This window comes from Pteronotus mesoamericanus, unplaced genomic scaffold (assembly GCF_021234165.1).
Source record: "Pteronotus mesoamericanus isolate MK-2021 breed Mesoamerican mustached bat unplaced genomic scaffold, CSHL_Meso_final contig_164, whole genome shotgun sequence".
In the NCBI taxonomy this organism is placed as follows: Eukaryota; Metazoa; Chordata; class Mammalia; order Chiroptera; family Mormoopidae; genus Pteronotus; species Pteronotus mesoamericanus.
The window spans coordinates 17,095,232-17,120,106 of NW_026555065.1; the positions used below are offsets into that span (position 1 = coordinate 17,095,232).

Below are 24,875 nucleotides of genomic sequence, written 5' to 3' on the forward strand. Positions count from 1 at the left end.
TCCTGGCTTGTGGCCTGGGCGGGATGCAAGAGGAGATCTTTCAAGAGAGGGCAGCCATCAGAATCTACGAACTCAGGCAGAAGGCCCTTGGGCTCAGAGATACCTTTCCTTTCTTTTCTTTTTTTTAATGAACAATCGCTGGAACAAATAAAGGGTTAATAGGCCAGTCATTGCCCCGCCCTGTGGGAACCACAGGGAGCAGGTTTGAAAGTTCCTGTGCGCAGAGGGGTGGCTGGAGGTGGGGGCGCTAAATATTTCTGCGAGCTCCCGCACGGCTGGCGATGCGGCGGGGCCGGGTGGCCGGTGGCCGGCGGCTTCGGTGCCTAAGAGTTGGCCGTGAGTGATCCCCGCCGCCGCAAGCCTGGACACCGGCTTTCCCAGCGAGGAATCCGAGGCGAGAACACCGGGTGCTGCCGCCTGGGCCAGGGAGAGACTGAAAGCTGGGGAGGCGGTTTCCCTCTCGGCTGTCATCCCGAAGGGCTCGGGAGCAGCGCTGGAAGGGTGGCCGCCGAGAGTTGCGCGGGGCGTCGAGGCATTTGTTTTCTGTACCGTTTATCTAGCAGACTACGAAGCGATTTATGCAACAGTATCCTGTTTCAACACTGCCAAGGCTATGCGAGAACGCGGTCAGGAGAGCTTGGCAGGACTCGTGCTGTATGTAGGACTCTTCGGGCACCCCGGGATGCTGCACAGGGCCAAGTACAGCCGCTTTCGGAACGAGTCCATCACGTCCTTGGACGAAGGCAGTCCCGGAGGCTCCGTCGGGAACAAGGGCTCGTCGCAGCCTTCCTACCCCGCCCTGGCACCTCATTTGCCGACAGAAGATGCCACCTTGGCGTCCCAGGAGAGCCCCACCCCACTGTGCACCTTGATCCCCCGTATGGCCAGCGTGAAGCTAGCCAACCCAGCCACCTTGCTGAGTCTGAAAAACTTTTGTTTGGGTACCAAAGAGGTGCCCCGGCTGAAGCTCCAGGAAAGCCAGGATCCGGCCTCCAGCAGCCCGGCTCCCCCCGAAACCAGCCTGAATCGGCCCGGGTCTGCACCTCCGCCGCAGCAGGACCTGGTGAGGCACCGGGCAACCGCCTTAACTCCGGATGCCTGCCCCCTTCCGGGCCCTGGGGAGCCAACCCCGGGGAGCAGGCAGGACAGGCACTTTCTGCAGCACCTGTTGGGGATGGGCATGAACTACTATGTGAAGGTAAGTCCATTTCTATTTCCTTCCCTGAACGCCTAAGAACTCCTTGGGAAAGGGGTTTCTTCTCTGCTTCCCCAACGGGCTGCCCATCACCTGCTTGTGATCTAGGTCTGGATAAGACATTGTACAACTAGACCGAGGGAAGAAGGGGAGCAGGGCTTTCAGGGTCTACAAACACCTGGCTTGTACTGGTTTGAGCCATCGTCGGATAACTTTGGTTCAAAGGCATGAAGTGGTGCTGACTCGCGGATAGTCGGAAGGTGCAGGGGCAACTTCTGATAGGGACAGCCGAGGCCAGACCCTCTCGTCTACACTGGACCTAGCATTCTGGCCAGGAAGAGTCAAGAATTTCAAATCTGATTAGTGATTGAGACCCAGTAGGTTATGACAGCCACTGTATTTCTGTAGAGATTTCTGTGCTAGGGCGATACATGGTGTGTAAGGAGCTTGAATTATTTAAAAAAATTAATTCAGCATTTAACAACCACTTCTCAAAACATGGCCAAATCTGCAGCCTTGTACGGGGAGCTAGCCTGAGGTTTTTGGTGCCTTTTTTTTTTTTTTTTTTTTTTTTGCCTCTATTGCCTACAATGCGGCAAGTGGGCCTTGTTTGTGAGCTGCGTGCCAAATCAAGGTCTTTGCTGGCTTCGCATCTGGTCTTGCCCATTCCGGTTCAGAGTAAAAGAAGAAAAGAAGATTTGGTCCCTGCCCTTCTGCAGCTCATATTTCAATTGGTGTATTGAAGCCAATGAATGCTTGTGAAATAAAAGAAATATACTTAGCAATAGATATCTACAAATTCCAAAAAAGGGAAAGGTTGTGGTCTGGCATTCATTCACACTGGAAACCTGTAGGAGAAGGTGCATCTTGGAAGAGAGCACAGAAGTGGACTGGCAGAAAGGAAGAGATTCCGGTCGGGGCAAGGGTTTGAGCACAGCCCAAAAGGCAGGCATCTCTGGTGGCTGCAGGGGAGCATCACGTAAGCTGGGCTTAACTGACGAGAAGGGGGAAAGCTGGAGGTAGCGGATAATAACAGAGTGGCTGGTTCATAGCTGGTGCTCAAACAAATACGAGTCGAATAGAAACATGGCTGGATCGTGGGTAGCTTGGGGAGGAAGGGAAACTCTTAAATGCTGAACGACGAGTTTTTAAACACTGATTGACAAACAAGATCCCTTGTAAGTTTATAGGCAAACTGTGACTTGATGAAAGTGGTTTTAAAAAGATCAACTTGCCCTGGCTGGTGTGGGTCAGTGGGTTGAGAGCCCGCCCGTGGATCGAAGGGTCGCCTGTTTGACTCCCAGTCAGGGCACACGCGGGGGTTGCCAGCCAGGTCCCCAGCTGGGGTGGTGCGAGAGCAACCAATCCGCTCTGGCACATCAGTGTTTCTCTCCCCCTCTTTTTCCCTCCCTAAAAATAAATAAATAAAATCTTTAAAAAAAGAAAAGATCAACCTGAGGAGTTATTTGAGATGGATTGAAGCAGGGAAAAATTAGAGATTGGAAGGCCAGTAAGAAAGATGCTCTGGAAGTTTAGGCAAGAAGGATGAAAACATGGATGAAGGTGGAGACGCAAGACCGGAGATGAACAAGAGAGACTCTGTGAGAAGCCTCAACAGTTCTGGGTGATGGATCAGATCCTTTCAAGTCATAATACAAATAATAGAGTAGACAGCCTTTATTGAGCAGTGGGCAGGTTGGTGAGTTTGTTATTGTTGTTTATGGCAGTTGTGCATGGCTATTGATAAAGGGGGTTGTGAGGAATAAACAAATACATTCAAAGTTAAGCCTCAGCACAAGATAGAAACTGAGTGATGTCAGTGATAGAAACTGAGTGAATTGGGGAGACTTGTGCTGTTCGCTTTCCTTGTGACATTTAACATAATGACGTCTAAGTGGTACTTACTTGTAGGAAGCCAGTCACAAAGACTAGCACTCAGGTGAGAAGTCTCATCTGAAGGTTTAAATTTGAGAACTAGCCCAATAACCGTATTACGCACAGACAATTAAAATCTTTAGGAAGACCAATAATGAACAATGGAAGGGTTACAAAGAGAGCGAGCTTGGAGCAGCCTTGGCAAATAGAAAACTAAGACCTCTAAGGAAGATGGATTTATGGGACACTCAGCTCTTGCCCTCCCCCATAGTGACATGGCTCATAATGGAAACAGTTTCATGTATCTACTAACAGTTCATGGGCACTTTCTCATTGGTCAAGCTGCAGTGTCTGCTAGGTCCTAACAGGAAAATGAGTGACTCTCCAAACCCATGGTCTTGGCACCTGCCTTCCCACCACCTAGACTTCCTCTACCTTCTGCTGTGCATTTCCTTCCCTCTTGTACTGTCTTCCACCACCCCACACACATGCACCTGTACAATTTTAAACGTGAAAGAGTTGCTGTGTGATCTCCGCTGTCCCTGGGGAATGCCTCCATTGGCGTTTTACATGTGCGATGGGAATACTACCTGTCTTTTCCTGGCGATGATAACTGACCCCAAGAAAAGTGCTGACCCACGTCCCAAGGGAACTACACTATCTTGCTGTTAGATAGTGACACAAGATACCAGTTAACACCTCTCTCAGGAAGTCAAAATACATGGAAGAGCCTCCTTTGATAATTTTGATAGAATCCTAACTTTGAAAGATAGAAGGGACTCTGAAGTCATCAAGTTCAATGCCTCTACAGGAAAACTGAAGCCCAGAAAAGTGATTTTTTTCTTTAAGGCCACACAGAAGTCCAGAGGACAGTTAGATCTGGAACCCAAGACCCTTATGTGCCATTCTTAGCTTTTTTCACCACAGGTGTTCATCCTGGTTGAGATTCTCTTCCTCAGACCCCTGTGAAATGTCAACCAATTAAAAAAAAAAAAAAGAAATGCCAATCTAGTAATCTAGTAATTTACAGTGGAAAAAAAAATTGAACCAAAATTGCGATCCCTCTATAGAAACACACACATAGGAAGATTGAAATCAAAAGTTACTTGGTGATGATGGAATCAGGGCAAAGAAGTGAGAGAGATGCTCTTAGTGGTGAGGGGTAGAGGGACGAATTTTGTGGGCAAAAGACAGCCAGATATGTCGTTTTCTTATCCACATTATACAACCGCTCCCCTCCGTGCTCAAACTTGTTTGTTTATTCATTCACTCATTTATTCAACAAATATGTATTGTGAACCAATTATGTGACAGGAACTGTTCCAGGCCCTGGGTATATGTAAGTGAATAAAAGAGACCAGGTCTGCGCCCTGAGGGAACTTAGATTTTCTCAGTGGGAGACGGGCTGTGACTGAATAAAGAAGTCCTTTTAATATGCCACGTGTAATAAGTGCTAGGAGGGCAACACAGCAGACGTAAGAAAGGCAGTGGTGGGTATTATATTTTGGGGACTAAAAAATGGCATAGTTCATTTTGTTTTCTTGCATGATTTATCTTCACACTAGCAACTGTATTTGCCACCTACTCTAACTGAGCATTGACTTTGAGTTGAATATGCTTTTTTAAAATGACCCTTCTTTTGTTCTAATGATGTAGAAGCAATTATACAGCTGAAAACACTTTATGAGTCCTGAACACCTATTTTGGAATTATTTTCATTTACGCTCAGGCTTTGAACCCCCTGAAGATTTCAAGGAAGGTGGCCTAACAGATCATTCTTTGATAGATACTGGGCCAGAAATGGACAGCCAGCTCTGAGCAAAGTAGCGAGGTGGGTGAAGCCTGTTAAATAATGCCGAATGGTTGATTTTCACCATAATATTAAGTCTTACTTCTGTATGAGGTCCTCTCAAGTCACTTCATCCATCAACAGACATTCTCTGGGCTCTCTCCCAGGTGCCCCCCATAGTCTGTGGTGAGTGTGGAAAATATACAATGTGACTGGTGTGCTCGTCTCTAACATGAGAAGCTTGGTCTGTAGGGCCTTGAAGGTGACCCCAGCACCAGCACTTAATGACCCTAGGCTCCTTTTTCCGTGTAGGAAATGTTTAAACTTTCCCATCCCCAACCCCCACATTGCCTGTGATTTAGTTCAAAGACTAAATAAAGCAGAGACAATGAAATTTACCCTGAAGGAGCTGCTGCTACAGGTAGACATGGTAATTCTCACACTAACCCTGTGAAGGAGGTTGTGTTCTCTACGTGAAGACACCGAGACCCCTAAAAGTCTGTTATTTACCCTACACTTTACCACCTAAGCAGCAGACAGGATTCAAACCCAGGCTTCTCTCCCTCCACTGCTCATCTTCTTCCCAGCAGTTTTGGAAGTTTGTGAATGGAGTAGTGCATGTGCAGGACCACACTGTGCAGGATAGGTAACTGTATTACAGGACAGCCCAAAGAACTTGCTGTGTTGCATTCATTTGTATGATTTCAGTCTCCTCACTTCATCTCATCCCAGCCAACCAATCCCTCAGACTGTATGAGTTTCCTAGAGCTGCTATAACAAATACCACAAATTGGATGGCTTACAACAGCAGGTATTTCTTCCCTTGCAATTCTGGAGACTAGAGCTCTGATATCAAGCTATTTGCAGGGCCATGTTCTCTCTGAAGGTGCTAGGGGAGGATCTTTTTCTACCTTTTCAAGCTTCGGGTAGATGGCAGCAGACCTCGACATTCCTTGGCTTTAGATTTATGACTGTAATCTCTGTCTCCATCTTCATGGCTTTCTCTCCTGTGTGTTCATGTTCAAATTTCCCTCTTTTATGAGGACACCAGTCACTGGATTAAGGTCCATATTAATTCAATATGACTACATCTTAATTTGATTACATCTGCAAAGACTCTATCTCTTAATAAGGTCACATTCATAGGTTCTGGGGGTTAAGACTTCAACCTACCTTTCTGGGCAGTGTAATTCAATCCATAACAGTCCTCCAGAACATTTATTGCAATATATTTGCCCACATAGATGTCCTTGGGTATTGGGCTACTCATCTTTTTTGCAAGTATGAATTTGAGTTGAGATATTTCTTTATTTCTTTTGTAAATTTCACAGTATACTTTTACTGTGTATCCACCTGTGTGTAATGTCATGTCTTAATACTGAACCAATAGATTAGCATTGTGTGTTGTCTAGATTAGACTTGGTTCACAGAGTTGCAATGTTCTTTCTGCCCCAAGTGTTTTTTTCTCGAGGAGAGCGCAGGTCTAGGAGCAAAGAGATCTGAGTTAGAATCAAGGCTCTCACATTAAATTGCTGTGTCACCTTGGGCAAGTCACCTTACCTCTCTGGGCCTCATTTTCTCAGATTTAAAACAATAAGTTTGAGCAAAATGCTGTCCAAGATCTTGAGACTCCAGGTCTCCTTTTCCACTGGTTTTTAATCGTCTTCTCTTAGGACTTTTTGTGGTTAGAAAACAGATTCAGGACAGTTTCCTGAAGGAAACCATTTATAACATCTCTTTGCTGATAGAGAGGAGAAGGAATGCCCTAGGGCCCTCTTGCTGACACTGAGCTGGCTTTACCAGAGGAGCAGAAAGGGGTGTGTTATACTGGCACGGGCACAGGGAGAGAGGAGCGAGGCTGTGGAACAGCAGGCGAGTGTAGGATTGCAGGGAGGGCAGAGGCCAGGCTGGTCCAGGGGCAGGCCAGGGTGAATGGGATCCTGAGAACTTGGCGCCGAACATGTGGTCTAGTCAGCCAGGCCAGGCTGGGGCTTGGTCTCCAACCTGAGGACTGCAGGAACGGCAGGAGTTAGTCAGTCCTTCTCTATTTTCTATAGACAAAGTGCTGAGAGGAAAAGGCCCTGTCACTCACATAGACAGTCTGGTAACTTTGAAAGAGGGAGATTTGTAGCACCAGGAAACCCTAAAAAGATAGTCCCACAGTTTATGCAAAATAAAGGCAGACCTGAGAGGTGTGGGGTCAGGCACTCACAGCTGATGGAGATGGCTCTCTGCCTCTGCTAATTTCCCTCTTTTCTAGTTGGTGGTTAAAAAGGAGGTAGAACAGGTGAGAGGAAATACTTGTCAGCCAAAAATGACAATTTGACATTGAGGGTATTACATTTTCCTTGCTGTTTCTTTCTTGGAGTAGGTGTAGAAGAAGATTCTGTTAGAGCTTAGAAGAATCTTGGCAGATTTTACCTGTTATTCTCTTTAAACCCTCACACATGGCTTGATCTGTCCAGTTCTTGACCACCCCTGGTCACCGGAGCATTAACTAGAAGAAAGAGTCTTAGAGATCGCCAAGTTCAAAACCTTACTTATCGTTGAGAAAACAGAGGCTCAGAGATCTGAAGTGACTTGCCCCATGCCACACACAGCAACTTAGTGGTGGAGCCCAGACAAGAACTAAGTTCTGCGTGCAATGCTCTATTTTCTACCCAAATCTCGCTTCACAGTCCCTCACTCCCTGAACTAAATGTGCCATGCCAAATGTGTCTACTTGATTATAATGCTGTGCATGTGTTTTTTAAAAGACCAGAATGAAAACTTTCTTAAAATAGGAAAACTGTCTTTAAAAAGCATTGAGAAGGGAGCCCTGGCTGAGTAGCTCAGTTGGTTAGAGTGCTGTCCCGCTAGGCCAAGGTTGTGTGTTCAATCCCTAGTCAGGACACATACAGTAATCAACCAATGAATGCATAAGTAAATGGAACAACAAATCAATGTTTCTCTTTCTCTCCCTCCCTTTCTCTCTCTCTAAAATCAATTTATTAAAAAAATCAGTAAGAAGGGAAAAGAAAGCAAGAAAGAAATGGCAAGGGGCCAACAGTGCATCGCTTTTTGCCAGTTCCACCTTTCTGTTTATGGAGGTCCCTGTGGATGGTAACATGTCCATGCTGGACCAGTACTTGTACAACTTGTATGGCTTGGCCCCATTTCATTCATCTTCCACAACCTTCTGGGGTCATTTCCCCAACATGACTTTTCTTTCCACTTCCATATTCATATCACTTTAAAGTCAGTACCACATCACCACATGGATTGTATTGAACCGACCCTGTTCCCCTATATGAGGCGGTTCCCAGTGTCACAGTTCCGCCACGAGGACAGGGATCTAAATGATGCACACAGCTCATTGAGGCAGGGCGACTCCGCACCCGTCCCACCAGCAGCAGGGATGTGAGGGAGCAAGGGTTATCTCTCCTAAGAGACACAAGCTATGGAGCTCAGGAGGTGTCACCATATTTGCATTGACATATCAACATCATGGTGACCAGAAGATGCAGGCCTCAGTGCTGCCCATACAGAGACTTTACGGGAAACAGGAGAGCTCTGCAAGGGGGTATTTGGAAAAGTTGAGGGGTCTCAAAGAACCGGATTTTTGATTGAGTTCATATGAAATTTATTGTTTTTATAGTAATGATGATAAATAAGTATAAATTTGCAATCGTAAACTTAGGCACAAGAAATGTCATTAAATGATATATATTTTTAAATCACATGAAACCGAACACCAAGCCCTTTCTTACTTGGCTGGAAGGAAACATTCAATAAGAAAAGCAAGAAGAAAAAAGAATGCAAAAAAAACCCAAACCCCCAAAAAAACAAAACCAAGGATAGGTAAAGGAGCCTCTGGGGCAACTTCAAATGTTCCAACATTCTAATCATAAAGGTGCCAGAAGGAGAAGAGAAGGAGCAAGAAATTGAAAACTTATTTGAAAAAATAATGACAGAAAACTTCCCTAATTTGGTGAAGGAAAGAGACATGCATGTCCAGGAAACAAGGATAGTCCCAAGCAAGGTGGATGCAAAGAGGCCCTCTCCAAGACACATCATACTTAAAATGCCAAAGGTTAAAGATAAAGAGAGAACGGCAGAAGGGGACGCATGGAGGTGGGAAAGTGGAGGATGCTTTTGGAAACTAGCAACTTGATTTGTTTGGAGAAGGCACCAAGTATATCTAGGAGATCTGAGGGAAAATAAGATGGACTGATATTATAACAAAGTTATATCTGAAAGGTTGGGTTTTCCAACGGAAAACCATCGGATATTTCTTTAATATAGGGGAATGACAAGCTCAGAGGTAATCTTTTAGAAAGTTACATAAGCTGCAATTCTCAGAGAGGGTCTAAAATAAGGGGGACTGGGAAAGGGAGCGCAGGTGAGAAGCAGTTTGGGAGTAAAGGCAGTAGCAATAAAAATGAGGATAGATGTGAGACCCACTCAAAGAGGAAGTGGGGAAGCAGGAAGTGTTTTGGGGACTATATTCCATTTGGCATGTGCTGCATTTTAGGTGACCTCAAAGCATCTAGGGGGCGTCTCCAGCAGAAAATAGAATAGGGCTGAGGAGAAATTATTTTTGCTGCTGTTATCATCAAGATGCAGGGGTTGGGCAAGGCTACTAAAAGGAGAATGTATTGCAAGAAGAGAAGAGGGTTTTGAGTGCGCCACATTCAGGATGTTTTGGAGGCAGAGGAAGGAAAGGCATCAGTGACGGATGTAGCAGCTTGCGGAGCAGGATGGAGAGAGGACGGTCATCTAGGGAGTGAGGGGGGTTTCGAGGAGAAAGAAGTTGGACCAAACTATGTCAGAACCGATGGAGAATTCAAGGGATACGAGAACTGAGACAGAGGTATGGATTTGGCCTTCTATCCTCTTACTGCCCCTCTCCACTAAGACATTCAATTTAACTGATGCAAACCAAACATTATTGGATACCAGCACCCCTGCTCCCTCTTGCGTTCTTAGTGAGTGACATCCCGCCCCACCGCCTTGTTCGAGGCAGAAATCAGAGTCATTCTAGACCACTCACTCTGTCTTATGCCACACTGCCTCCTGTCAATTCCACCCTTATGACATTGGGCATACACATGCATTTTTCTGCACCCACACTGGAATTCCTAAGGCGGGGACTACACAGGCAGCATTTTCAAACTTTCTATTGAGCTTCTTCCTGGAGCTAGTCTTTTGTCAAACACACTTTGTGAAACTCTTAGTTGAAACTAGGAGGTGGATAATCATAATACACAGTAGAAAATGATATATACCCACAGAAAATAGCCGAATATATCAGTGTAGCGAACTCTAAGAGGTACAGACAACTTCTGGGTGGGTGATCAGAAAAGGCTTCTAGGGCAGATTATGGTCTTTGAGATGGACCCTAAGAATGGACAGAAATTTAAGCACAGGAAATACATATTTTTAAAAGGGTATTCCAAATAGAGGGAACATAGGTAAGGAAATATGGGTTATATAAAAGGGAGAGCACTGATTTTAGTTTGGTTAGAGTAGAAGCTGCTTAGAAAAGACTGGTAGATAAACTAAGATTTAAGCAAGGTTAGAACAGGCCTTAGCCATCAGGTGAAGAAGAGATGTTTAAGCAGAGCCATCAGGATTCATTTTTGTAGAGAAGAGAATGACTGGAGGTGGGGAATCTTGTTCAAAGGCTATTACAGCAATAGTCAAGGTGACAATTGTCTATATCAGAGTCTTATTAGAGGACATGGCGTTAAGAAACATCATTAGAGATGTTATGGAAGAAAAATTTGATGAAGAGGGCAAAGAGGAAGAGCAGATTCCAAAGCAACCCACCTGAGGTTTTGAAAAGAGGGTGGGGTGAAAAGACATGCCAGTAAAAGACATGGAGGAACACAGGAGGGGAACAGTATTGAGAAGGTAAGAGGTTTGAGCTCCGTTACATTGAACTTCAAGTTGCTGAGAGTCATCTAGAAGAGAGAGTGGTGTCCGCAGACAGGCAGAGTTAGGGAGAGCCTCAGGCCTGGTGTGCACTTCATGGATCAAGCCAGGCGATCAGGCATCTTTACTTGTCTGAAGATTGTCCTATTAAAGTAGATAGATTTTAGGTGATTTTCAAGGGTGGAAGAATGGAGTGTGTCTTAATATATAGTAGAAGGCCTCTTCTCTGAAGAAAATTGTTTCCTATGTTCTTTTGACACTTAAGTTAAACTTACATAAATGTGCTTTCATTTTGTAGAGTCGAGGTCTTACTCTCAGTTTATAAATAACAATGATTAATGTCCCCCTTCATTGTTCTTGCATGAATTCTCCCCATAGTTTCTTCTCTACATTCCTCCTTCTAATTTGTTTAAAGTGAGATCTTAGACACACCTTTAAAGCACTATGAGTGCAGAATGAGTTTTATTTTAAAAATCACTTAAAGTTGTCTTATGCACATCTAACATTATTTTTAAAAACAACTTACTGTTCATAAAATCTTTCCAAAGCCTTTGACTTAATTTTCATGGAAATGTCTACCTTTAAAAAACTCCACATGCAGCCTCTCAGGAGACCACCAGCTGGGACACTGATACCAGTGGGTTCCTAGAACGCTCACTTAGTGGGGGAAGCCTGTACTACAAAATACTCTCCATTTGATGCAATACACCTATCGAGACTTTTTTCCACTGCTCAAAACAGTTTTTGAACACGCTGATTTTGATACTTTTGGTGCTTCTGCTGTTTTTTTTGTTTTACCTCTTCCACATTGGCAAATTTTTTCCCTTTGAGGACTTTTTTCATCTGGGAAAACAAAAAAAAAGTCATTTGGGGTGAGATCGGGTGAATAGGCAGGGAGGAGCATAAGGATCCTTCCGTTTTTGATCAAAAACTGCTGAACACTCAGCACATTGTGGGCAGGTGCACTCATAAATCACCCATCATGAAATGGGAAAATGCATTGAGAGTCTTCAAAAAACAATTCACTGAAGCCGAACACAGCCTCTCACAACACCACCAGCAGGCACACTGTTGCAGATGGGTTCCTAGAACACTCACCTCGCGGGGGAAGCCTGTACTACAATGGGCCTGGCCTCCAGAGGAAAATTCCGTTTTTTTTTGGGGGGGGGTCCCTCCCAGTATTTTATCAGTTTGCTTTATACCTACTTTAATGATGTGATTTCATTGGCTATTACAATTGTCATATACAGGTGTGGCACCAATACAATGGGATTCATGGTAAGTCTGTGATTCAAATGATGGCTGCAGAAGGTGTGGACATTCTAGGGGCCTGTTGGCCCCAGCAAATTGGTTAAGTGGCAGTCCATTAGCAGTTTTACTGCAGTGCTGTGTGTCAACCACTCACCAGCTTGATTTGTTGATATGACTCACAACACATTACCGATTTTAGTCAGCACATATGAATGCTTTATTGCATAGTTGCAATCAATGAGTATGTTTTACATTCTACAAATTTTCCAATACTAAACTTGACAACAACATCTTGTCCTTGAAGAGCAGACAGCATTTAATGAATACTGTTGTACTTAGTTTCCAAACAGTTTCTGTTCAGGGAAAGTGATATATAGTGTCCCAAGGCAAACTAGAAAATAAAAAACACAGCTAAGAATACTGCAGATATCCCGGTGGCCCTGCAGAATCTGGTCCAAGACCCTGTTTTCAGAAGATGGAACTGAATCTGTAACTAAAAGGGTATCTCAGGGGATGGAGGTTTAAATTTAGAAACGCATTTATGACCCTCAGCCTTTCCCTTACAGAGAAAAAACCCAAAGCATGTGATGCTTAAGTTGCCCCACTGCTGCCAACATTTTTACCAGCTTAAGACCACATGAAGACCCTTTGTTTTTTGTTTTTCTTACAACAATCTGCATTTTAAAAGATGCCGTTTGTATCTCTGTAGCATTTGGTAAACATTAAACAAATAAAATGTTTGTTGTAAGGGCAGATGTGATTTGTTAGCAGTAGCTTTTGTTTGTCATTTGGAAAAAAAATACATAGCTTTCTCAGGTGTGATAACATTAACTATTGGAATAGGCTCTAACAAAGACCAATTTAGTTTTACATATCTGTTTGCCAGAAACCAAGGTACTTTACTCAACAAAATGGATATATTTTAACTCTTACTCACCCAGGGCTCCTTGGCATGCAAAAGCTACCTGGTCCTGGTGAATGAGACTGCTCTCTCTCTGTATCATTTGAAAACAGAAGAATAAGGGAGGAAGAGCAAAGAGGACTAACTTTTTTAAGTTTTTTTGTTTAACCTATTTGTTATCTATTGTATTTTCTGAAATGTCAAAGGTGGTACATACTACTCATTTGGGGAGAAATTCAAACAATGAAGAAGGTAAAAGGTGATGACTGTCCCTTCTCTGGTGCAGTTGCTGCTACTAACAGTTTGTTTTGTATTCTTCCAGACTTCTTCCGAAACACTGCATATTTATATACACACGTAAACTTACTTGTTGACACAGGTGAGGACATAGCGTGCCTGATGTCCGGCAACGTGCTTTTTTCTCTCCGACTGACAGGTTGGGGCCCCCTTGCATGTGGTACGTGCTCATCATGGTGTCCCAGGGGAGTGGACACGCTTCCTCTATTCATAGACATCTCCCTGACTTCCCGACCCTGGGAGGAGACCCTCACCTTCGCTGTGCCGCTTGAGCGTGCTGCCTTCTGCCCTCAGCCACTACCCTTACCTGCAGACGGCTGCTGCCCCATGCCTGGCCCCAGGGAGGTGGGTGCCCCCGGAACAAGGGGATCCTGGTCCTCGGTCTGGGATCATGCTCTCCCACTTATTGTGTAGTTGGAGTGGCTGAAGTCTATCAAGACAGACCGTTTCCTCAAGGAAGGCGAGAGACTCAACCTTATGTGTGGGTTGTGTGCGAGAGATTGGCCGCCTTCTGTGTGGGTGCAGGTCTGTAAGTGTGAGCATGTATGTTATTTCAGAAAACAAAACTGATACTTTTATGTGCTGTATTTCTATCAGAGAATAACACTGGACTTAAATGCACTCTGGTGTGCATTTCTGGCTGCCAACTGGTTCGTTCTACTGTACAGGCTAGCTTATTTAGGGCCAGAAAGGATGACATCTTTTTAGGAGCTGGGTTTCTCTTCCACCATTCCATTTCACCTCCACTTCTAGGAGTCAAAAGTAGTCATATGTGAGCAGAACTACCTCTTTGAACAAATGAGAGAACGTGCAGACCAAGGAGGGGTATTCCCAGGCAGGCAGGGTGCTCTGTCTTCTGCCCACTGACCTGCATGGCTTTGCTGGAGAGAACACAGGCTTCGTACTTCGGCCAAGAATGGAATCTGTGGGTGGGATAGAGGAGAACTCTGACCAGAGGCTCATCTATTTTTATTCTAGTTTTCTTTTGGTTTCTGAAATGATGCTAAAGATACTTAGTCTGGCTGGATGAAGAGATGCTTGGAAAGAGTTTTTGATATGACAATATCTTAGAAGTAATGAAAGTTTGAAACAAATACCTAAAACTTCTTAGAGTAGCTTTAACTTCACCCCACCCCAACTCCCGAATGTATTCATTATGGATAGACAACCCCTGGAGCTAACATGTGCCTGTCTGCTTAATGCTGCGCTCTGGGGACCTTAGTTATTTCAAGCATCTCTTCTCAATCCCTTCAAATACAGAGATGAGTTTTAAAAATACGTTAACCTATCAGGAGCAGCTACAAGCTGTTCACTCAAAAACAAAGATATCCTTATTCAGTGCCAGATCTGTTATGACAAGCAGTAGTAAGTTGCAAAGTTCTGGGAAAATAAAGACTAAGGCTGCAATCGGCCTGTCATTGTTCAGTGACGGGAGTTTGAGAAGGGAATGTTCAGGACGTTTTGTGCAGACAGCAAAGATGATCACTGAGGAGGGGGAGAGAGCCGGGCAGCAAACCCCAACATAAAACTAAGGAAAGCGATTCTGAGGAGGAAAGGGGGAGGAAAGGAAATAGAGGGAGAAGGAAGCGGAGGGATGGATGTCAGCATTGCTGTGGGAGGCCCTTGGGTCTTGGCAGGGAGTGAGTATTGATCCTGGAGGCCTCCAGGAAGCATAATGTCCATACTCACGGATAATATATTTATTTATGATTTATAGCCTGCTGACTTCCAGAAAGCTTTTGATGTGGCTCACCTACTAGTGAGTTAATGCTTCCTACACACACTGAGCAACGCTGAAAAAGTGAAAGGGCAGAAACTCTGTGAGTCATTGCCCAACTGTTTAAGTGAGCTAAGAGGGGGGCTGTTTTTTTCTGAATGAGATGCCCACAGATGCTGTCAGCATTCACTGGTATGAATCCTGAGACAGTCAAGCTCATTTAGTTGACATCACCAGGAAATTACGGAATTTTTCAGGTAATGGAAGCTTCTCCCTTTTAGAAGTCTTCTACAACTTAAAATATTTTAAGTGGAAACCATTGTATAATGAAAATATGTGTTTCTTTCTCTTCCAAGTTGCTTGATAGCCAATTAAAAAAATTCTTTTGAAAGGGAAATGCCACACTTTTTCTCTAGATCTAAGTTTTATTTGTGTAACTTTGGTTGAGATGTAATTCACATACCATAAAATTCACACTTTAAGTGTATGATATAGTGGCTTTAAAGTATATTCTTACAATAGTACTGCCATACTGCTATCTAATTATAGAACATTTTCACCACTCCAAAGAGAAGCCATGTACCCACTAGTGGTCACTGTCTATGGCCCCCTCCAGCCCTTGGCAGCCACTAATCAACACTCTGTCTCTATGGATTCTCCTATTTGGGACAGTTTATATAAATGGGATTATATAATATGCTGTCCTTTGTGTCTGGCTTCTTTCACCTAGCATACTATTTTCAAGATTTATCCATGTTTAGCACATATCAGTACTTCATTTTTTTTGGTAGCCAAATAATATTCCATTGTGTGGACATACCATTGTGTTGATCCATTCATAAGTTGATAGACATTTGGGTTGTTTCCACTTTTTGGTTTTTATAAATAATACTGCTGCTATGAACACTCAAGTATAAGTTTTGTGTGGACTTGTGTTTTCAACTTTCTTGGGTCCAAGAACCACCTGTGAGTGGACACAGATGGAAAGGAGCTTCCATTTGTGCAGCCGGGGTGCTGTGGGGGTCCCGGGCACGCCCTCAGGAGCTCATGAGTGCAATGCCTTAGTTGGCCCTGAACTCTGAGTCCCCAAATAAGTGAGATTTTGAAATTTATATGTCTATATTTTTACAATTTTTCAGATTTTCTTCTGCTTGGTCAGCTGTCACTCTTTGCTTTTGACGCTGAGCCTTGTGTCCAGGAGAACCCACAACTTCAGTTTGGGTTTCTGAGCTCCTGAGAAGACAACTTGTTGTAGTTGTGATTCAGTCAAGAGTAAATGGGCTCTGAAGGAAGGATTGAGGTGCTCTCCTAAGGGAAAAAAAATCACGTATAAGCTTTAGTGTTGACTTAATTAATTCTATTTGGGAAGCTACTTCTATATTCTTAGTCATGTTTAGGACACTTGAAATTGTCAAGGATGAGACCCCTGGTTAAGGTGTTATTGTATAAAGTCTTTGCTTTCAGAAAATAGGGATTGTTACCTTTGATTATTACTTTTAAAATGTTATTTTTGCTGATATGTAGGAAAATCGAGTTAAGGATGCTGAACTGATTCCAGTCCCAAACGCTTTCACAAAACCCTCATTTGGTAAGAAGGGAGCTGCAGAGGAGCCCTGATTCCTTGGCTGCTGTCTGCATAACACAAGTTAAAAGGCCTCTGTATCACTTCGGATGAGGTTATTACAAAGATTCAAATAACTGGAGTTTACATAAGACAGAGGTTTACTTTTTGGTTCATGTAGATGAAGCCTGTAGGTAGGTAGGCCCGGGCTCTGTTCCGGCCCCACAGTCTTCAGTAACCCAGGCTCCTTCCGTCTTTTCATTTGGCCACCCCTAACACATGGTTTCCATCCTCAGGCTCACTCAAGGCTCCATGCCCATCATGCCCATTTTTCAAGCAGCAGGAAGTAAGGGTAAGAACAAGAACGGTGTCCCTCAGGGCCGAGATGGCCCTTTTTAATAGCTTTCCTTGAACCCAAGGACATTCTCTTACATCTCGTGGGTCTCTTGGCTTTAAGGGAAGCTGGGAAATGGTGATTTTTAAGCTGGGTATGTCGGGGGTTCTGTTAGTGAGGAGGAAAAGAGGAAAAGAGGAAAGGAAAAACAGGGAAAGGATATAGGTAGGCAACCCAGAGTCTCTGCTCTGACCCCTTAGGAGCTCATGGTTTAAGACGGATGAGACAAAGGCAGGTCATCACACAGTGTAACACCCAAAGCTGTGCGGGACTTTACGACAGCCCATCCCTGGACCACTTCAAAGTCTGTAGGCTTCGGTTGTTGAAAAGGATGATTTTCGGTCATGGTTGAATTGTCCATCTCATTTCTTCAGTGGGACTTTCTGGAGGATATGGAATTTCAGAAGGATGTTAAAGGGAGCAATGCTACCAACAGAAGCCTTTTTTAAGTATAATGGGAATGGCTGGTCTAGAGCCATCTGCATGGTGTCGCCTATTCTTGGTTTGCATTTGTATATTCAATGAATGCCCTTGGTCAGGAGTATTCAGGGCAATGGTTGGAGGTTCAGAGTATAGTCAGTGGCTGGGAAAGGAAAGGAGCTTCTTGATTTCCTTGAGAATCTCAAACCTGAACTAGACTCTCCTTATTAGCTATCACCACCAGTTGACCTCTTCTTACCTTTCGAATCTTCACATTCTTATCTCTTTGAGTGCTTACATTGAACTATATATCTTTGTGGAATTCATTACTTAATGTAATAATCAAGAATACTAATAATCTACCTCATGCAAAGAGACTTTAAAGAAAATAGAGATCTTCCTTGTACACTTTTCTGTGTGTTCAGCTAGAAATGCTGAGATTTTGAAAAAAGTTCTAGCTACAAAATAAGCAAAATAAACTTGAGATTCTATTTGAGTTGTTTTCTGAAGGCATCACTTTAAGTAATCTACAGAGATTTGGGTCTGATTCTCAAATCTATGGTAGAATTTGTTGAGAACTTAATGTCTGTGATAGAGGGAACACGTTAGCAATTTTCTATACTTGTTGAGAGCTTTGTAAGGTTACACAAACTTTTTGAAGTGAGTAAAATGCTTCAAAAATATGGGGACTGGGGAAGATAGGCTTTTCCAATGCAAAGGTTTTGTGAGTCTAAGGTTTTGTTTTGAAACCTCGACTCGCAGGTCCCTTCTCTTAGCTCTTCTATCATCATGACTGCGCTTTAATTCTGAAGCAACCCTGTGGTTGCTGAAGCAATGAGATTTTTGTCTCTACTCTACCCTAACATTTCCATTTATACAAACTGATTATTTATAACGATATTTAAGAGTCCCCAAATAGTATCCAGACATATGAAAAGGGCAAATGTTTCTTCCAACATTGAAGGTTATTTGATTTGGGCACTTGGGAGAGTCTGACTCATGATTAAAAGAAATTATTTGATATCAGGCTGTACTCACTTCATGGATGGTGTCCACTTCTGCTTCCCCAGGGACTGCGATCTTTCCATTTTCTCCCCCTCTTGCCATTGTCAACCTTTCTGTCCTATAAGCAAGTGCAAGTCTGTTCCATCCTTTAAATAACCTCCTCCCCTCAGTTTATCTTTCACTTTTTGTTAAAGTATAAATTTCTCAGCAGAGAAATAAAAACAAAATCACTATGCTCACTGGCTTCCTTCCTCACCTCCATAGCACATGCCAGATCCCCTGTTCTCTGGCGTCTACTGCCCTGCTCTACCGTTGCTGCTCCACTAACGCCAACAGCTAAAACCGGCAGTTGCCACATTCCAATGGACGTTTTCTAGCCCCTCAGCATATGGGTCCTCTCTGCTTGCCCTCGGTTCAGTTAACAGTCTGTTCCTCTATGAAGCTCTGCGTGCCCTTGACTTTCACTGCATCTTAATCTTCCGGTTCTCCTTGTACATTCTGACTCCTGTTTAGTGTCTTTAGTGGGTTCTACTCCATGGGTCTTTTAAATGCTGAGTGACATCAGAGAAGCCACTTGATTTTTCTTTTTTAATCCATGAAAAGGAGAGAGGTTAGAATGGATAATCTCTAAGGTCCCCTCAAGCTCTGGTGTCCTTTTAAGTCATATTATCAGGAGTCAGAATTCACTGAGTTGAGCTACAGAAAACCCTTGTGTTTCATGTAAAAAGAAGTGTAATGAGAGATGCTTAACATTTGGGCTGCGATTCTGCAGAGGCATATTGTTGGCTGATTCTTTCAGAGAAGTCATAAAAGCTGAAAACCAGCACGACATCACTCAGCAGTTTATCACCATGTGGGAGACTGACTAATGTGAGTTGTGGTTTCAGCATAACAGAACAACTGACCATTCATGTCAAACTGCAGTGCTGTGACTCGGAGGGGGGCGGTGTGAATGAGGTTCTTTGGCCACCATGACCTCCAGACGTGACCACACACTGGGCATAGTTACAGTCCTAGAGAGCGGGGGAGATTGAAACCACCATCATGCAGTGCTTCTGCTGGGACATAATGTTTGACTAAGCATGACAACTGATGACAAAGATGTTGACTTTTTCCAATTGATCTATTTCAGTGACAATTAAATGGTACCCAGTTTTTAATAATTTAGTTGTAGGTGCTACTATCCAAGGTTTCAGATTATTTCCAGAGAGTGAGTTTTAATTTGACGGGCAGAGGCAGGAACAAATGCTTAAGGGTATTTCAGTTTCTAAAGTGGGGTGGGTGCAGACACTGCTGGGTGGGAAAAAAGGAATAGAAGAGACAGGTTGACAGAGCTGCTACAGTTTGTCTCCTTTGTGTTAGTACTTACACTAGTCCTCCTTTGTGGTGCGTATTATTCCTCCAATGAATGTTTGTTTGAACCAAAAACTCTAGGCTCTGGTACAACCAAAAACTCTAGGCACCCCAAGCTGGGTCAGATTTGTGTTGTCTTGGGGTGAAGGGTATAATTTATTTAATATTTTTGAGGAGCTCAGAACTGAGAAATAAGGTCTTGAAAACCCAAAGATGTAAGCTTTCAATTGCACTATGGGTTGGCAGGAGAGACCACATGCACCCCATTGCTATTAGATTAGATTCTCTTTCCAACTTAATTGGACAAGTATACAAAATATAATTAGTAGGTCATCTGCTAAGCCATTTGGCAAAGGCGTTGCCTTGACTACAGCGGTGACCAAATTAAGGCCATAGTTAAGACGGTGGATATGTTGGACCACTGAGATGGTAGGCAGGGCCCTATGCCATAAGCTTGAGCACACACCCAGGGCACCCTTGTTAACTTCTGTGGGGATGCACAGGGTTGCTCTTGGCCCCTCTGAATGGGGGCCTCAGAATACCAGGTGGGCACCCAATGGCAAGTCTGGGAATTGCATTAGCTTCATCTGCACAATAATGGTGCTGGCATTTGGCCTCACCTTTCAGAGCAAAGGACACCCAGCAACACTCTCTTGGGAAGCAGATTCACTACTGTGACTCACTGCTTTTCCATCTCATTTATGATTCATGACCTGGGCTGTATTTTTAGCTTATATTTATTTGGGTCTGGGAAGTGGTCTGGGTGGAAGTGTTGTTTGGAAACTTATGGAAAGATGAGGAGAAACTGGCATCATACTTAAGCTGAAGTATCCTGAAATGTGGTTATAGTCATCTGACATTCTGTGAACATTTATTGAGAGCCTACTGTGTACCACATACTGTGCCAACTCTGAGGATGCATAGTAAATGGGACCCAGCTTCTGGCCCTCCAAGAGGCCTGAATTGTGTGAGCAGGCAATTAACTAGATTACTAATGTACTGTAACCTCTGCCTGTAGCCCCAGCCATATATCTCTACACTCCAGTCATATTGAAGAATTGGGTGTTTTTGGAGCACCCTTTATTCTTGCCCTTACCTCTTGCACATGCTGTGCTCACTGCCTGGAAGTACCCTCCCACCCAATCTCTCCTTAGTTGCTTTTTATGACTCACAGTAGTATCCCTTCTTCCGAAAAATCTTCACTGATTCCCAGAGGCTGGGTCCGAGACCCTCCTATACACCTTGCATCCCGGTGTTTATCCTACTCCTATAACTAGGGCTCTTGATTCAGGTCCCTTCACAGTAGAGGCTTATCTATCAGCTCTCCAAACTAGGAGCCAGGATAAACGGAAGAGGATCAGGAGGAGAAACACTGTCATCTCAATATAGTCATTGCCATTTGCTGAGCCCTTTCCATGTGCCAGTCACTGTGCTCAGCACCACACTCAGAGTAGCTTTTTTGAGCCTCATAATAGCCGTATGAAGCAGATAAGGTACTGTTCCTATTTTATAGATGGAGAAACTGAGGCCTTGAGATGTCAAGTTATTTGCCCAGGGTTTCCTAGCTAGTGCAGGCAAAGCTGAGATTCAAGCTCAGGCCTGCCTCTCAGAGCCCAGGCTGCTAGACTGTGGCATAGCCTTTCTCCCCTTTCACGGTTACTGTGTCAGTCAGGATGGACTATGTCCTTCTGTGTTAATAAGCAACACCAGCATTTCAGTGGCTTGGACAAAAAAGGCTTATTTCTTGTTGATGCTATGTGCCCACAGCAAATTGCCTGGGGTCTCTCATATGTGTCATTCTCCTTTAGGAGTGGGCTGAGGGAGGCTCTGTCTCTGTGCTTCCCAATTGCAAGAGAAAGGAAATATGAAAAATTACTCCCCTATTGCGAGAGTCTGCTTGAATATCCCTGATAAATCAGGAGCCGCACCCAACATCAAAGGGGCAGTAGAAATGCAGTCCTAATATGTGCTGGGAAGGCGAAACATTGGAAATATTTGTGGAAAAGCACTTATAATGCCCATGTTGTGTTATATAAAGAAAAGACTAGGGGAAGTATGCAAATGAGAACAAAAGAGAAAAATAAAGTGTATAGTGCCTTCCAGAGAATAAGAGAAATCTTGCTTTTTGAACCTTACATGTCTAGTTAAACGGCTGTTGGGATCAATTACTCAGTTGTTCTTCCCGTGAGCTGCGCGGTTAAAGCTTCTCTTCCTTGGAATGCATTAATGCTTTGAGATTTTGCTGTGTCCATGAGGTGAGAGTAGTCAATTGCTATTTCAAAAGCAATTTAATGTGGGTAGGGCCAGTCTTCCAGTTCTCACTTCCATTTCGGTAGCCAGTCCCACCAGGTGAGAGGCTCTCGCCAAGGACAATAGAGAGCAGCATTCCTGGTCTCCTAGGGTTATGCCTACACAGGGGTAAAAATCTCTTACAAGTTTCTTAGCAGGCTGAGACACACGGTCAAACTTGGTGCTCCCCACAAAGGACTTAGCTTAAAGCTATTTGTTGTGGCTTTTGAAACTCAACATTAACATTGAATATAAGGCACTAGGTCCCCAAGGAGTTTCTGCAAAAAGCACATTTGGTCAAGGATAATTCACCCTTGTACCATAAAATTCCTGTTTTTCAAGGACACGAAGGGTGATCGACATAGTGTGAAACAGAGTGCAGTACTTACTGTCTTAGGTGGTGGATGCAGCAGTCATTCTTCAAGTCACTCTCAGTTAGTACAGAATATAAAACATCTGCCACCTGTGGGGGGTGACTGGCTTTACCACGCCGCTATTTCTTTTCTTCATGGAAAAATATTTTTATATATTGGAAGAGAGAGCGAGACAGCCTGGGCTCTGAAAGGCAGGCCTGAGCTTGAATCTCAGCTTTGCCTGCACTAGCTAGGAAACCCTGGGCAAATAACTTGACATCTCAAGGCCTCAGTTTCTCCATCTATAAAATAGGAACAGTACCTTACCTGCTTCATACGGCTATTTTGAGGCTCAAAAAAGCTACTCTGTGTGTGGTGCTGAGCACAGTGACTGGCACATGGAAAGGGCTCAGCAAATGGCAAGGGAGGATGGATGAGGGATACAATGCAGTATCTTCAGTGCGGAAGCTTTTAGGTACTTGAATTTATTTTCTTTTTTAAAAAAGATTTTATTTATTTATTTTATTTTTAAAGAGAGGGGAAGGGAGGGGGAGAAACATCAATGTGAGAGGAACATTGATTCATTGCCTTTCGTATGTGTCCCGGCTGGGGACCAAACCCAAAATCCAGGCATGTGCCCTGACCGGGAATTGATCTGGTGACCTTTCATTTTGCAGGATGGCATCCAGCCAACTGAGTCACACTGGTAAGAGCTTATTTTCATTTTAAATATCGCCACCAACTCTACTCTTCGTGGAACATGGGGCACTGCGGAGGGTAAGCGTCTTGGGGAAACTTCTACTGACCCCAGGTACTGTGAGGGAACTGCTGTCAGTAGATGTCTCATCCATAGGATGAAAGGCACTTGAACCTGTTAAGCCAGTGTTCAGCCTCACTGGGGACTATCTTGTGTTTTTCATAGAGGCAGGGCTTGGATGGTAAACTTCTCCAGGTCAGGCAGATGACTTTGAAGAGCACAGGTGTAAGCATCAAAAACCTCTGGGTTCTTCTCCATCAGCCAGCCCTGTGGCCCTTGAGCAGACCTCTGCCTCTTTGAGTCGGTTTTCCCACCTGTGAAAGGGGTATCACACTGTAACAACACTCATGAGGATAGACACAGTGTAAGCCTCTGTTTGTGCAAAAGCACAGGATCACAGAGGATGGCTTTTCTGGCTGTGCCCAGCGACAGAAAGAGCCGCTTGTGTCTCCCAACACAAGGGTGTAAAGTTATTCCTAGGCGAGGTCACAGCCTTCTGGACACTTCCAGGGTGGTTTCTGCCATGGAAATGACCTCCACCTGAGTGACTGTGTCTGTGCTTAAGGCTGCAGGCAGGGATGCAACCTCTCTCAGTTCACAAGAGGATTCGCAATGGGAGTAGGATATTGGTATGAGACGTGACAGAGCCGCCTCATGTGACGCAGATGGTTGTCATAGTTTCCGTGCCCACAGACACCCAGTACCTTTTTTTTTCAGATGAATGAGAAGGCTGTTTTGGACACTTGTAGACAGCTTGTATCCTAGTATACTAGAGTGCCACTAAGGTGTCAACCAGACCAAGGTTATTGTTGATCTGGGCTCCTGGCCCTAAGGACTCTCTATGGGCAAGATCCTGGAGTACCCATGGTCAAAGAGAAACATTTCTTCTGAGTTAAGTTAAAGCTTTTCTTATTTCATTTGAAAATCCCCCAGGATATTATACTCAGCTGTTATCAGTTTGGCTTGCCTTAGAGATACTAGGAACGGGCTTTAAAAAAAATGGGCGCTCTCTCCATCTGCTGTGGGTGCAGGAGTCTGCTTAACAAGGAAAGCGCCGCAAGGCGAGGGTCTGAGCCGGACTGACAGGCTTTGCTCGCTGCACAGCCGTGTTTGGCGTGGTCAGGAAACCCCAAGAGGGAGATCTGGCTTTGGAAGAACAAACATAACACCTAACTTACTTTTAGAAGATTCCATCTTTGTGAGCATTAAGGACTCAGAGGGTTGCAAAGACCTCAAATGTGAATGAACGAACGAATCCAGAGCAAGAGAAGGAGCTTTCAGCAGAGTAGATGTTTGGCTTTTTAAAAACTTGTTCAATTCAATCAACCAAAGTTTATTTTGAGAAGCTATTATGTGTCAGGCAGTATTCTAGGTGTTGGGGTAGAGCAGTCCAGCTCTCTGCTGCTAAAATTCTAGTGGGGGAGACAACAAACAAACAAACAAATACATAGTACTGCCAGCATTGAGTGCTCCGATGCAAAACAGAAGGGGACGGAGAATAGTGGGGAGACGGAAGGTGTCAGCAGCCCTGGGTGCTTGGGTGGGAACTTTCAAAGGTGCCGTAAAATCACTCTAAAAAAGTCAGGTTTGCCAAGACCACCTGGGCCTCTTCCACTGAGACCTGTCTCCCTGTTTGTCTCCCTGAAGTCCCGCTAAACCCACTCTCTCATAGAGCTCCCATTCCGGAAGCGGGCTCCCTCATCCCCAATGTCTGCCTGCCCAGATTTTCATTCAACTGGTGCTGCACTAAAAAGGGAAGGACTTTCCATTCCCTGCCCACATGATGCACACTTTGACTCAAG

At 44.2% G+C, this 24,875-nt stretch overlaps 1 protein-coding gene across 1 annotated transcript in view; it reads left to right on the forward strand.

The window, feature by feature from the left end:
• Window positions 1–375: 375 nt before the first annotated feature.
• The window catches only part of SHC4 (SHC adaptor protein 4), a 109,501-nt gene continuing 85,001 nt past the window's right edge, over window positions 376–24,875 (forward strand). Inside the window, exon 1 of the mRNA XM_054565455.1 lies at window positions 376–1,198. Coding sequence (XP_054421430.1) covers window positions 614–1,198 — 585 coding nt within the window. The 5' untranslated portion in view covers window positions 376–613. The remainder of the gene's footprint in view (window positions 1,199–24,875) is intronic.